Source organism: Archocentrus centrarchus, chromosome 11 (genome assembly GCF_007364275.1).
Source record: "Archocentrus centrarchus isolate MPI-CPG fArcCen1 chromosome 11, fArcCen1, whole genome shotgun sequence".
Classification (NCBI taxonomy): Eukaryota; Metazoa; Chordata; class Actinopteri; order Cichliformes; family Cichlidae; genus Archocentrus; species Archocentrus centrarchus.
The window spans coordinates 5,325,474-5,338,843 of record NC_044356.1 but is presented as its reverse complement, the minus strand read 5'-3'; the positions used below and the strand labels follow the sequence as shown (position 1 = coordinate 5,338,843).

The window sequence follows — 13,370 nt, the reverse complement described above, 5'->3', positions numbered from 1 at the left end:
CCTGTGTTAGATAAGAACAGGACGACATTCTTCTCCCAAAAAGTCCGGCGACCCGTCTCCTCAGTTCCCAGATGAGGGGAACGATGCAGAGCTTTTTCTGAGGCGTGCTGCTTCCATCGAATTCAAAAAGGTTTCTTATAATGGGACATTTTCTCAGTTTAAACATTTGATATGTTTCTATGTTCTATTGTGAAAACAATATGGTTCATGAGATTTGCAAATTCTTGCATTCTGTGTTTTACAGAGCGTCCCAGCATTTTGTTTGCACTCAGGAGGCCCACACGAGTAAACCTGCATGTGGGAAACGTGATGATCTCAAAAAATCTTTCTGTCTGAACAGAAACTCCAGAAACTGGAGGTCAGAATAAGTTACTGTCTGAGACGGTCATCGTGTTGCAGCGGCTAACTGTGAGGACTGTCAGTGGAGTGATGGAGGTGTTAAGACTAAAGCTTTAAGCCCATGGCTGTTCCTTTCCTAGAACTGTGGTGAATGCCCATCTGTCACTGTAAATCAGTGGAAATAAATAGGCTCACAGTGTGGCAGCCTCCTCTGGTCTCTGTTAGATATGGCTGAGGTCACTCTCCTGGGTCCAGAGGTTAAGGAGCTACTGTTGACCTTCATTTGGCAGTCAACTTGTCACTGAGCAGCTTGTTACTTGGCAGACTGTCCCCATCTGCGACACCCCCGTCCTTTTAAGACAGAAAGGGAACAGAGAAAAATGATTTATGCCATCTGGCCACTTTATAATTGAACTATTATGTTACAAAGTGTTGTAAAGTTTAGAAGGACTTTGTGAAATGTAGATTCAACATGAATCTAAGATGAGCAGTTAGTGAGCAGGTCTGATTATCTTCACAGCTTCATTTACTGTTTTACTTCAGATTAAAAAGATGTCCTTGCAGAAACCAAATAAACTGAGATAAGGAAAATGAACCACTAAAGAGCCCCCCTGCCTCCCCAGCAAGGTGGATAACTGCTGCACCGGGAGGCTGTTTTTATTGCACAGCTGGGAGTTGTGTATGTCTATTAATTTGTCAAACAGACTACTTCAGAAATTAAACATTTAAAAAAAAATTCCTGCCCTCCTGCTGTACAACTAACAAAAAAAGGTTTCAACGCCACGACCATTTTTAAGGCGGCTATCGTGAACTTAGCGTCAGATGTTTGATGACTGTTTATAACATTAGTAATATTTATGGCAGCTAGATATCGCAGGCTCAAGGACAGACACCTTATTGTTGAAATGCCACCCACACATTTATGGCCCTACTCTTCCTCTCTAAATTCCATCTCTGTTTTTCTTCTTCACCCTCTCTCTGAGCTTAAACTGGTGTAGTTTTCCTGTTGAGTGTATCCGAGTTGCTATCCCTGTCCCTTTTGGCTGTCAGTCGGTCCAGGGTTCCCACGTTGCCCCTGTCCCTCTCCATGGTGGCTGTAGATATTGGGGCTGGCTGGGTTGTTGCAGCAGCTGATGTGGAGGTATTCAGTGGTGCTGCATTCTGGGCTACAGCTGCCGCTGCTGCCAAGTTGGACTTAGAATGGGAAGGGAGCGTGCCGCTACTTATCACTGCTCCTCCTCCTCCTCCTCCTCCTCCTCCACCACCACCACCGCTGCCACTGCCGCTGGAATCTTTTGGGAAGTAGTTATGGAGCTGGTAGAGTGTGGCGCGGTCCACTGTGCCATAGAGAGGTGGGGCACCTCCTCCAAGGCTGCCTAGCTTGGAGTCCCTTGACAGGGTGTACATGGAGATGTCACCACCTCCTCCGCTCCCACTGCTGCTGGTGTGGTGGGGGTTGGGCAGAGTGGCCACAGAGAATGGCGGTGCAGATGGTGGCAAGCTGAAGGTCTTAGAAGCTCCAACGGGGGAGGTCTCCTGCGAGCGTGGTGGGTCGGTGGAGCGCGAGCTGGAGCGAGAGCGCCGCCTGAAGCGATAGCTGGGCAGCCGCAGCATGGCGTGCGTCGTGCTCTTGAAGAGGTCTGTGCGAGAGCGGCAGCGCAGCTCCTTGTTCTTCTCGATGTAGATATTGACAGCGAGGACGCCAACCATCTCGGCCAGGATGAAGGACAGACCGCCAAAGTAGAATGACCAGCCGTAAGAATAATGCCACTTCTTGTCCTCATCCTTCTTGGGGGAGATGTCGCTCAGTGCTGCTGAGATGTACACGATCACTCCAATGATGTTGCTGAGGCCTAAAGAAAGACACGAGACGTGTAAGTGCTCCTCCGAGACAAATTAACCTGCTGCTTCATTAAGTTGTTTTGCAGGCAGGAATACTGAAAGTGCTTCCTTTCAATTATACAGAGAGGAGCCAAGCACAGTGTGAAAGTACATCTGCATATCATACATAAAGAGGTTTTATTAGAACAATTTGACTGATAGATGTTTAAATCTTGGGAGACACACTGCAGATTATCTTAGGCTATAAATGCTGTGTTGTGCTCATGCTGCATGAACATAATAAAAATAAGCATCGAACCATTTCAAAATTCATTTTAGTTGAGAATAAGAGATTTTAGGGGGTAGGGGTTACAACGTGAGCCGGGGGTAAACAGCCCATTTTAGCTTTAATAAAAAATGTAGCCAGCATACCCTGAAACAGAAACTGACTGGAAACATAGATGCATGGGCCCAAAGCACAGGAGAGCTGCAGTCTTACCTGCAGCTACAAAGAGAATCCCTCCACCGAGAATAATGTTCCTTTTGCTTTTATAGAATCCGCTGGAAGCAACACACACTCCACCCAGAAGAAGCAAGATGGCACTGAGGATGGGGAAGATGCTGGAGGCTCTCACCACACCTGCAGAAGACAGCATCATCGTTGTGGCTGCAATGTTGTTGTTTACAATCTGTGTGCTTGCCTCTGATATATGACTAATTCTGTACTTTTGTAATAGTGCTTCACTGATACATTTTTCCTTGAGGTTCAACACCATTTGAAGGTGCAAAGTTAACAGCCTTGTGACACTTCTAGGAAAAAAAAGTGTTACCAAGGCTTGGTACAGCTGACACTACAAGCCGGCTGTGGAACAGCAGATGCCTTTTTATGTTTCCTACATAATATTTTTTATGGCACATCATGTCCTAATAAAAAGAGTTAAATAACAAATCTTCTTAAAATGGAAAAAAAGATCATTTTTCTCGTCCAGTTTAAGAGATTGTGTTTTGTGAGATACTGAAAGGTAATATGGGAAATATGGTGTATTACACACTATAAAATGACACTAAATGAACAGCTCCTTGTCACAAACAGGCACGGCTCCTCGGCGGGCGTACAGGATCTCCACTTCTGCTGCAAGAGGTTGAGTTATGTAAGTATTTCAGTAGATCCTTCTGCAGATGCCTCGTGCCTATAAACAGCAGTGATAGCAGAGAAGACGTTATTGAGGATGAAAAGCTCCGTCTCAGGCAGGAAAATGTGGAAAAGCAGAGCTTTCACATTTTCAAGGTGACTTTTCAAGACGTGTTAGCTTTTTGGTCTGAAGGTAAAAGATAAATGCTGCGATAAACATTCACTCAGAGGCTTCTGTCACGTTTTTACACGTGTGGGGGACGTTCACCTCATCAGGAAAATTTTTGGACCCTGCCAATGCCAAACAGCTGATTCTGCTACTGACTCTTGCAGTGAAGGGGGATTTTTGAATCACACGCTCATGAACCTAACTGAGACGGGTTTTTGTGCCTATTCCTGATCCTGTCAAGGTGCCCGGGTCTAGGACCCCGGGTTTGGGAACGTCTTTGTATTATAGTTCCTGGTTTGCTTCTTTATATTTATATTCCTGGGTTTTGGTTGTGCTTCAGTTCTGTTCATTATATTTCCTGAGTCCCTGTGTTTCCTGTCATGTTTCCATCTCTGTGTCCCTCTGTGTGTTTGTTCCGTCCCCAGTGGTTCGTTCCTTCTGAGCCTGTGATTAATTTCCCTTCGTGTGTCCGTCTCCCTGTGTTGTCTCCGTCTGTTTGGTGTTAGTTCCTGTTTTCCTCTGTTTTCAGTTTTGCTTCCCTTGTCTCATCAGTTGATTCAGTTTGCCTGTTTTCCCCCGCTGTTTCCACTCCCCTGGTTACCTCATGTGTGTATATATTGTCAGTGTCCTCCTCAGTTATTTGTCGTGTCCTCGGCGGCGGCTCCCCTTCACGCTGTGTGCTCTGTGTCTGAGTTTTCCTCCTAGTTTTCCAGTCTATGTATTTCCAGCCCTGAGTATATTTAGTTTATTTTCCCGTGAATAAAAATCTCAGTTCAAGTTCATTCCCGGTGTTCTGAGTCATCCATTTGGGTCCTCCTCTGCCTGCCACACAGCCGTCTGTGACAAATCGGCAGATAAAAGTTAAAAAAAAAAGCAGTAAAAATGAAAAGAGCCAGTGAGAAAAAAGTGAAACAAACTAGTTACTACAACTACAACTAGTTACACTGTTGACTCTCGAACTTCCAACTGCAGGCACGGGTCTTTCAAACAGGACCATCTCTCAGCACATTGGGTAAAAGATACTGTGTACAGAACAACAGGCGGCACCTGATAAAACAGCAATAATAATGTTGATTTTTCATTGCAATATGTCCAATATTTGTAAGAGAGGATCTGTGTGGACTATGATTTTATGTGGAAACAATGTCAAAATCTCACCATCTGCCTCATCAGCATGGTATGACCTCTTTTTTGGCCGGGGCCACAGTTTCACCTGCTCAGCTGTGTTTGCTGGGTAAATGACATTAAACTCACCGGTCACTTCATTAGGTATCTATTAACACTAATATCTAATCTGTCACTCATATTTCAGCATGTAGACCGAGCATCAGAATGAGAAAGATGATGTAAGTGACTTTGAATCTTGGTTTTTCAGGTGCTGATCAATCCTGCCTTGTACCAACTGTTCAGGCTGCTGGTGGGTTAATGGTGTGGGTGCTATTTTCTTGCCACACTTTGGGCCCCTCACTACCAGCCGAGCATCATTTAAACTACCACAATCTACCTGAGATTGTTGCCCATCCCTTTATGACCGCACTGTGCCCGTCATCTGAGGGGGTGCTTCCAGCAGGATAACACGACATGTCACAAAGCTCAAATCATCATAAACCCGTTTCTTGAACATGACAATGAGTTTGCTGCACTCAGACGGCCTCCACAGTCACAGATCTCAGCCTCGTGGAGCACCTTTGGGATGTGGTGGAACAGCAGATTCACATCATGGATGTGCAGCCGATAAATCTACAGCAACTGTTCTGAAGGCAAAGGGGTCCTGCCCAGTATCTGCAAGGTGTAACTAAAAAAGTGTGTGTACCTTTATTATTATTAATTGATATTAACTGTAAAAATTCACATGCACAAAAAAATATCTGCATCTCCAAAAAGGTGTTCTTGGAGCTCATGATGTGCTGTTAAGCTTCTCCAGCCTTTCTCATGAACTGTGGGTGTTGCTAAAAAAACTGGATAGTGTCTCCCAGGATGGTCTTTCAGTCTAAATTCAAAATAGTTTCAGTTATTAAAACCAATCAGGACTGGTGGTGTCTGCAGAGGCTAAAAGCTCTCCGGTCCATTCGGTATCACACAGCAAAGCAGACCTGAGATTTTAAGATAGCACCGCAGCCTCTGTCACAGAAATAGATGTCTTTACATAATGTATATAGCTAGAATGTAGACTTTGTAAACCAAAAAGGTTCAGGGCTGTAAGAAGCAGAATCTGCTATCAGCATGTGAAACCAGAATCCTGACCTGAAAATAATCCATTAGTGAATGCTCTTCTTTCAATTCCTCTGTGAAAAAACAACAACAAAAAACAGCAGCTTTCTGTACACCCCCAGACTCCCAACCCCATGCACCTGGGCATTTATACACACATGCACACTCTGTACAGACACTTACACACACCTTCAGGCACGCTTTGCTTGAATCTGACATCCGTGCATTGATATCCGCCCACCATCCCCTTCTGTCCTTTCTATCTGCATGTGATGGAGACTGTAGTGTGTGCTGTTCTGTTTGCCAGTGTATGGTTATCTAATGTCTTTCTACATGTTTGTGTGCATTTCTAACGGTATGTGTGTGCGTGTGTGTGTGTGTGTGTGTGTGTGTGTGTGTGTGTGTGTGTGTCTCTGTGTGTTTGTGTGTGTGTGTGTGTGTGTGTGTGTGTGTGTCTCTGTGTGTGTGTGTGTGTGTGTGTGTGTGTGTCTGTGTGTGTGTGTGTGTGTGTGTGTTTGTGTGTGTGTGTGTGTGTGTCTCTGTGTGTTTGTGTGTGTGTGTGTGTGTGTGTGTGTGTGTGTGTGTGTGTGTGTGTGTGTGTGTGTGTGTGTGTGTCACTCACGCAGCAGATACTCTGCAGCATCTTGGTCATAGTCTGCGTCATCTGGGAAATGATTGATCTGGGAACAGACACCCCTCTTCAAGCCTGAAGAAAAGGAGAAGATGAGAAAGGTCAAAGAAAACAGCAGAAATCACTGGGAAAAGATAAAGATCAGTAAAAGACAGAATCCACTAAAACAGTAAAAAAGAGGGTAAAAATCAGGGAGTGAGGAGACGAAGGTAAAGACAGACATGGGAACAAGAAAGAAGAAGATTTAAAAATGACAGAGGAAGAGATGAAACAAAAAGAGAACATACGGAGGAAAATGAATGGAGCTGAGGAGACGAATGTAAGGTAACATATATTAAGACCAATGACCTGATGACACAGCAAAAACAAAAGCTACAACAGTGAAAGATAAAAACCAAAAAACAGACCTACAGCATGGTTAGTGTGTGGCAGCCACAGAAAGACTGCTGACAGTCAAACTACTGGTTTTATCAGACTGTTCTACTCTTGGACAATCAAATCAGATCTGGGGTCATTTTTAGGATGACATTTCTTATTTTCTTTTGTGATTTTTCTCATTTGTCTACATTACTGAAACTCCAAATCAGTAGCATTAGGGCTGGATACTGGACACATATACTAGCTATCACTGACGAGTCCTTCTCTTGTTGTTTCCATTTGGGCAGTGATTTTTGTGTCGTGATTGTGATCAGCAGGGTGCAGACAAAAGAACAGGCTCCAAAACAGAGGTGAGCATCATATGTAAGTAAACAGTGTGTCTTTTGTCCTGTCCCTCCCCCCTCAGCAGGTGACTGCCCCTCCCTGAGCCTGGTTCTGCTGGAGGTTTCTTCCTGTTTTCCTTCCCACTGTCACCAAGTGCTGCTCATAGGGGGTCTTCTAACTGTTGTTTTCTCTGTAATTATTTTAGGGTTTTTACCTATAATATAAAGCACCTTGAGGCGACTGTTTGTTGTGATTTGGTGGTACATAATTAAAACTGACGAATTGAATTGAATATCCAATCTCCACATATTTGTTTATTTAGAGGTTGGGAGATCTTCATCTGATTGCTTCACTGACTTCCTTTGGCTTGGAGGGGGTTTGCGTACTTAAAGCCAAAATAATACCAAAACGCTTTGTGCTGCAGTTGCTGGTTTTTGGACTCACATTGGCTGGTTGGATAATTTTAACACACCACCCATCCCAGACCAGAAGTGATTTGTGCTAGTAAGATAAATTAATCTAGGCTGGAATGATGGGGAAATATTTACATTTATATGATTTATTGTGTGGCTCCAACCACATTAACAAAAAAAAAATCAAGCATCATAAGTTGTAATTTTCCCGAAAACACAAATGTATACATTTTTCTCCTCTTCCCGGGACTGCACATCGTTCCAGGGCCTCTGTGTTAACTCTGTGCCAGACCAAAACACTAAAAATCTTTCTCTGCTGCTACTAAAGACAGCAGGACAGCAGCCTTCCTGGTCTACAAAGTATTTAATGAGCACAGCAATGTTTAATCTGACAGCTATTTGTCCATCCAATGGACAAAATAAGAGCAATACCTGTTCTTCTGGGGAAAAAATGTAGTGAAAACATCACTTCAGACACAAAAAGAAACAAACAAAAGTAAAATAAGCTGGAAACAAAATTAAATCTTTTCAGGACAGACCGTATTAAAATATGAATCTGCAAAGTTTCAGGAACTGGGTTACAAAGAGAAGAAAAATCCTCAAATAAACCCAGCTGTCAATACACTGGTAGCAATGTGCTTGCTATCTTCAAAGCCAAGCAACAACAAAAGTGGGTGCTTTGACACACCTGACAAGACAGAACAGCTGAAACAGCTGTTAAACGTCCATGTCAGGTGTGAGCGCCTCCAATAAAGGTGTTCTGAGAGGGCTGCGGCTCGTAATTGTAGTCTGCTGCTTTGGAACGTTACACTTGAACCTAAAAATAAAGATGTTCACTGACTTGATTTTACAATTAGATTGATTTTGAAGGTATGTGATATGTAGCAGGAAAATCACGAGTCTCAGCCTGTGTGAAATACACCAAGACTCAGTTCATTTCTTTATTATTACGTTTAAATGTAAAGTACCATTATCTATTGTGGGTATAGCAATAAGTGCATATTACTTAATGCTGATATTTACAATATTGGTGTTGTGTATCATGAATAGGCGACATCAAAGTGCACCATGGTCTATGGTTACATTTATGAGTAATTTATAGCATAAACTAAAAGCTTCTACTATTCATCCACTCCATTCTCATGCTGTAATTGAACTGCAGTACAAATCCAGATTCCTGAATGTCAAAATGTATAATTATTTTAAGGCACTGACAGCCTTACTGTCCACTATAAGAGTCAGCTTGGACAGTCTTCCCTGAAGCTTAACCAATGTGCTTCATTTCCTTTGACTAAACAGAAACAAAATGTTTCATCTCAAAGTTTCCAGTCTACCTAAAGGTTACCACCTTAGTCAAAAGCAGACTGTTATTTCCATCAGTAGTCTTTTATATTTGGCAGCATGGCTCTGTTCTGGGACCTCTCTGCACTTCCATGAGCCTGCATGAAAAGCTGAAAGCAGTGAGAGCAGCAGCAAGATCCTCGTTCAGAACAGAGCAGAGCAGCATCAGTAAAACAGATATATTGATCAAGTCAGACAGAACATAAAAGGAGGAGCTGGGTGGAGGTGCACAGCAACTGTGGCTGAAGTAGCTTAAATAACACGTCCTATACAACCTGCACAACTTGTTTTGACAGTGGTGCAATACCAAAATGTAGCATTCAAGCAATATGTTATTTCTGAGAAACCGAACAGCAATTACAGTGAAAAAAAAAAAGTATTATAGTTTCAGGGAGACAACAAATCATCCCAAACAGGCTGGAAAAGTTAAGCCACCATCATATTTACACCTTACCAGTCACATTTTCTTCTTATATAGTAGCTGGATTCATGAAAATTTAAAAATTCTGATTAATTAAACAGACAAATGAAGAGCAACATCCACCATACTGCCAACAGTATTCACTCACACATGAACCTGAGTAACATCCATTCTTAATCCAGAGGCTTTAATATGATGTGGGCCCACCCTTTGCAGCTATAACAGCTTCAACTCTTCTGGGAAGTCTTTCCACAGGTTTAGGAGTGTTTATGGGAATTTCTGTCCATTCTTCCAGAAGCACATCTGTGAGGTCAGACACTGATGTTGGAGAGAAGGCCTGGCTCACAGTCTCCGCTCTAATCCATCCCAAAGGTGTTCTATTGGACTGAGGTCAGGACTCTGTGCAGGCCAGTCAAGTTCTTCCACACCAAACTGGCTCATCCATGTCTTTATGGAGCTGCTCTGTGCACTGGTGTGCAGTCATGTTGGAACAGGAAGGGGCCATCCCCAAACTGTCCCACAGAGTTGGAGCATCAAACTGTCCCAAATGTCTTGGTATGCTGAAGCATGAAGAGTTCCTTTGACTGGAACTAAGGGGCCGAGCCCAACTCCTGAACACCCCCACACCATAACCCCCCCTCCACCAAACTTTACACTTGGAACCACCAAACCCAGACTCCTCCATCAGATGGTCAGATGGAGAAGTGTGATTCATCCCTCCAGAGAACACGTCTCCACTGCTCTAGAGTCCAGTGGTGGCGTGCTTTACACCACTGCAGCAACGCTCTGCATTGAGCTTGGTGATGTAAGGCTTGGATGCAGCTGCCATGGAAACCCATTCATGAAGCTCCTTACACGCTGATCTTGACTCTGCAGAAAGTTGGTGACCTCTGTGCACTATGACCCTCAGCATCCTCTGACCCCACTCTGTGATTTTACGTGGCCTACCACTTCATGGCTGAGTTGCTGTCATTCCCAATCTCTTCCACTTTGTTATAATCACACTAACATCTGACTGTGGAATATTTAGCAGTGACTGGACTTGTTGCACAGGTATCATCCTATCACGGTACCAAGCTGGAGTTCACTGAGCCCCTGAGAGCGACCCATTCTTTCACTGATGTTTGTAGAAGCAGTCTGCATGAGGAGGTGCTGGTTTATACACCTGTGGAAGTGACTGGAACACCTGGATTCAGTGAGTGAGTGAATACTTTTGGCAGTATAGGGAATTATACTTTGTGTGCATATGACTGTGTTTGTGAGTAAGACACCTGTTTATGTCTCATGAGCACACTGACCTCACGAAGACCCTCTGGTGACAAACATGAGAAAACACATCAAAGTTCATCCTGCAGTAACTGACAGCATTGCATGGCCTCAAACACATGCACACACAACCAACTGCACCTTCCAGGCAGCAGATCCTCCAGAGGCCAGAGTGAGTGAGCGCCCCAGGGTCTTTCTTGTCCTTGTTGTTGGAGTCCTCCTGTGATGAGTTGGCTGTGCTGTTGCAGATGAAGGCCCGGGCGTACAGCCAGTAGTCAGTACCAATAGCCACGGTCATTAGTGCAAAAGCTGCAAACGCTCCCATGGTGGTCAGCAGCACCTGGATCCCTCGCTCACACCACACCATGGCTGGGCGGGGAAGGAAACTAATATCTGACAAGAACACAGAAAATAAAATCATCTGTCTGCAGAAGATAGGGCTGACCACTGAACATAATGCTAAAATATGCCATAGTTAGGATACTGATGTGGCCATGAGCAGGGTTTTGGCTGTTAAATGTCTCACTTGTAGGATAAATTACCCAGCAGTCCTGAAATAAAGGATGATAATTGGTAAAGGCATTGCCTCTATGACTGCCAGGCATATACAGTTGATTGGTGTTTGCCAGGCATCACCACTGTGAATGGTTACTGAGCTGGACCTTTCCCTTTGTGCTGTTGGTACCTTTTGGAGCATTTTTATTGGAATTATTAAATAATACAGTACTGTGCAGTACAGACTTTCTAACGTTTGTGGTTCAGATTTGGGAATCAGCAGATAAGTGGATCTCTGAGTTGTGCGCCTCCAGTTTCTGGATGCAGTTTTCTAATAAGGTTACTAGGGCTCCGGATAACTTAGCATGCACCCTCCTCTCCAAATATGGCTCTGAAAGCAACATGACCGCAGCTAAAATGCTCAAGTTCAGTCAAAATGCAGTCCAAAACAATGGGTGGTGTCACGCTGGTGACATTCAGTTTTTATATGCACTTTTATACAATTCTCTGTTTAATCCCATCTCTCATGTTACTGTAGGTGATGTAAACAACAGTCAAACTGCTGACTTTAATACTGCATAACTTTTATGCTGCAAGGGCTTAAGCTGTTAACAGTAATTGGCCTTTATTCTAAACTGGCTAACAGTATATTCAAAGTTTGCCAAAGAAAACATAAAGTTTTACAAAATAATCCCTAAAACACTCAGTGCAATCCAGTCTCAAATTTCTCATGAAAACATGAGAAGCTGAAAAAAAGGCATATAGACACTGATCACAATTTATGCAGCGAACTGCCAGATATATTTATGTATCAATAGAAATCCTGTCCCTTATGGACCACCGTACATGACTGGTGGAGCTGCTGAAGGGGTTTACTCTTTCTGTGCGAGCACACTGGAGCAGTTTCTAATCAGAAAACAGCACACACACAGCCTGGAGCGGTAAGAAGAATGTTGGCAGCATGCAGTAAGAACAAAATGCCAACCTCACTGAATCAACGCAAACACAAAAGTACAAATATTGTTCCCAAACTGAACAGAAAGGTAAAATGGACCCAAATATGCGGGGTAAGAAATGAAAATAAGCTTTGACAAAGCTTTATTTCACACATCTGTGGGGGATCTCGGCAGCTAGTCATATTTAAATTCTGACCTTTTTTCTACAAACCAGGACTTCCAGAGAGAATCACAATAAAAAGTATTAATATAAACAAGGTTTGGAGGTAGCCTGAGGAAAGAAAGTGTCTTTTTAGGTTAATGAGATCAGCACAGGAAAATATGTGCAGAACAAAAGGGCACACGCAGAAGAAGAACAAGAAGGAAGTCTTTGTGCACATCTTTTAAAAATGCGACAACAGGAGAGGCTGAGGAGAGGGGGAGTCGACTAGTGGAGAGGGGAGACATAAATCTGAGCTGAGAGGTGGACAGCGAGAGGCATGACAAGAGGAAAATTGAGATACAACACATCTGTTGTGCTTCAGGAAACAAATGAAAGCGTATGGGAGCAGCTCCTGCCTCTGTAGGACTCCTCTGTCAGATCGGAACCATTTCAACTGAAATAGAGGGAAAATGCCGGCATAAAAACTCCTTCGGCGCTCTGCAAACCTTCAGCTACGACTTCTATTCATCGAAAACGGGAGGTTAATGCAAACAATCGATCGGTAGAGAGCAGGGATCCCACTGAGGGCTTTCAAACTAGTCTGCTAATTCAGCTGTCCTGCAGGGTGTTTCTATGGCAACACAAGTCCCAAAAATAACAGATCATTGGTACTTTGACCCTGACAGTGACCTGCCCGCTGGAATATGCATAAGGTAAATCTCATCACTGCACTGGGTGGAGACGTGATCCAGCAGACACAAAATTGTCTGATTTTCTGTATTTTCAGTTCAGTTTAATTGACTCGATGCAACAGCGATGTATTCAGTTTGTATTTGCATTACATTCATCTTTGACCCTAAAAGTGATTTTTAAGTTCTCATAGCTTTAAAATAACTGTGGAAAGGAATAGTTCAAACATACACCTGAAATGATCCCACTCTCCACAATCACAGCCTCTTATTTTCATTTTACTTAAAGAAAGCATATTCAGTACTGATGCACTGGCATGAGGCTGAAACACTGTGATATTCACTTTATTGCTCAAAGACGGAGTAATGCAGAGCTACAAGACTTTAAACAGCCATGTGTATAAGGAGGACCTCTATGTTTCTTTGGCACAAATAACAAGAATAAACAGACAAAAAATTGTGAACAATCAATAAAACTTTGTTCACTCTTAAACAATATAATTAATAGTTATTATTATTATTTAGTAACTTGTGAAGCAGCATGCAAAAACTAGGCTAAAGTTCAAAATGGTCTTTTTTTATGTTTCCTAAAAATTTGGAAACTTGTAGATTAATGTGCAAAAAGACAGATTTCATTTATTC

The 13,370-nt window shown here is 43.1% G+C and overlaps 1 protein-coding gene across 3 annotated transcripts in view; it reads right to left on the bottom strand.

Moving 5' to 3' along the window:
- Nucleotides 1–1,323: 1,323 nt before the first annotated feature.
- LOC115788356 (voltage-dependent calcium channel gamma-4 subunit-like) overlaps nt 1,324–13,370 on the bottom strand; it is a 14,605-nt gene continuing 2,558 nt past the window's right edge. The window contains exons 1-5 of one of the 3 annotated variants that reach the window (XM_030741341.1): nt 10,588–10,813; nt 6,295–6,378; nt 2,660–2,800; nt 1,602–2,192; nt 1,324–1,568 (exon numbers count right to left, since the gene is read on the bottom strand). In XM_030741341.1, the coding sequence (XP_030597201.1) occupies nt 1,324–1,568; nt 1,602–2,192; nt 2,660–2,800; nt 6,295–6,378; nt 10,588–10,813 (1,287 nt within the window). Of the gene's footprint in view, nt 2,193–2,659; nt 2,801–6,294; nt 6,379–10,587; nt 10,840–13,370 lie in introns of those variants that run through there. The other 2 variants (XM_030741339.1, XM_030741340.1) reach the window with 2 other exon arrangements.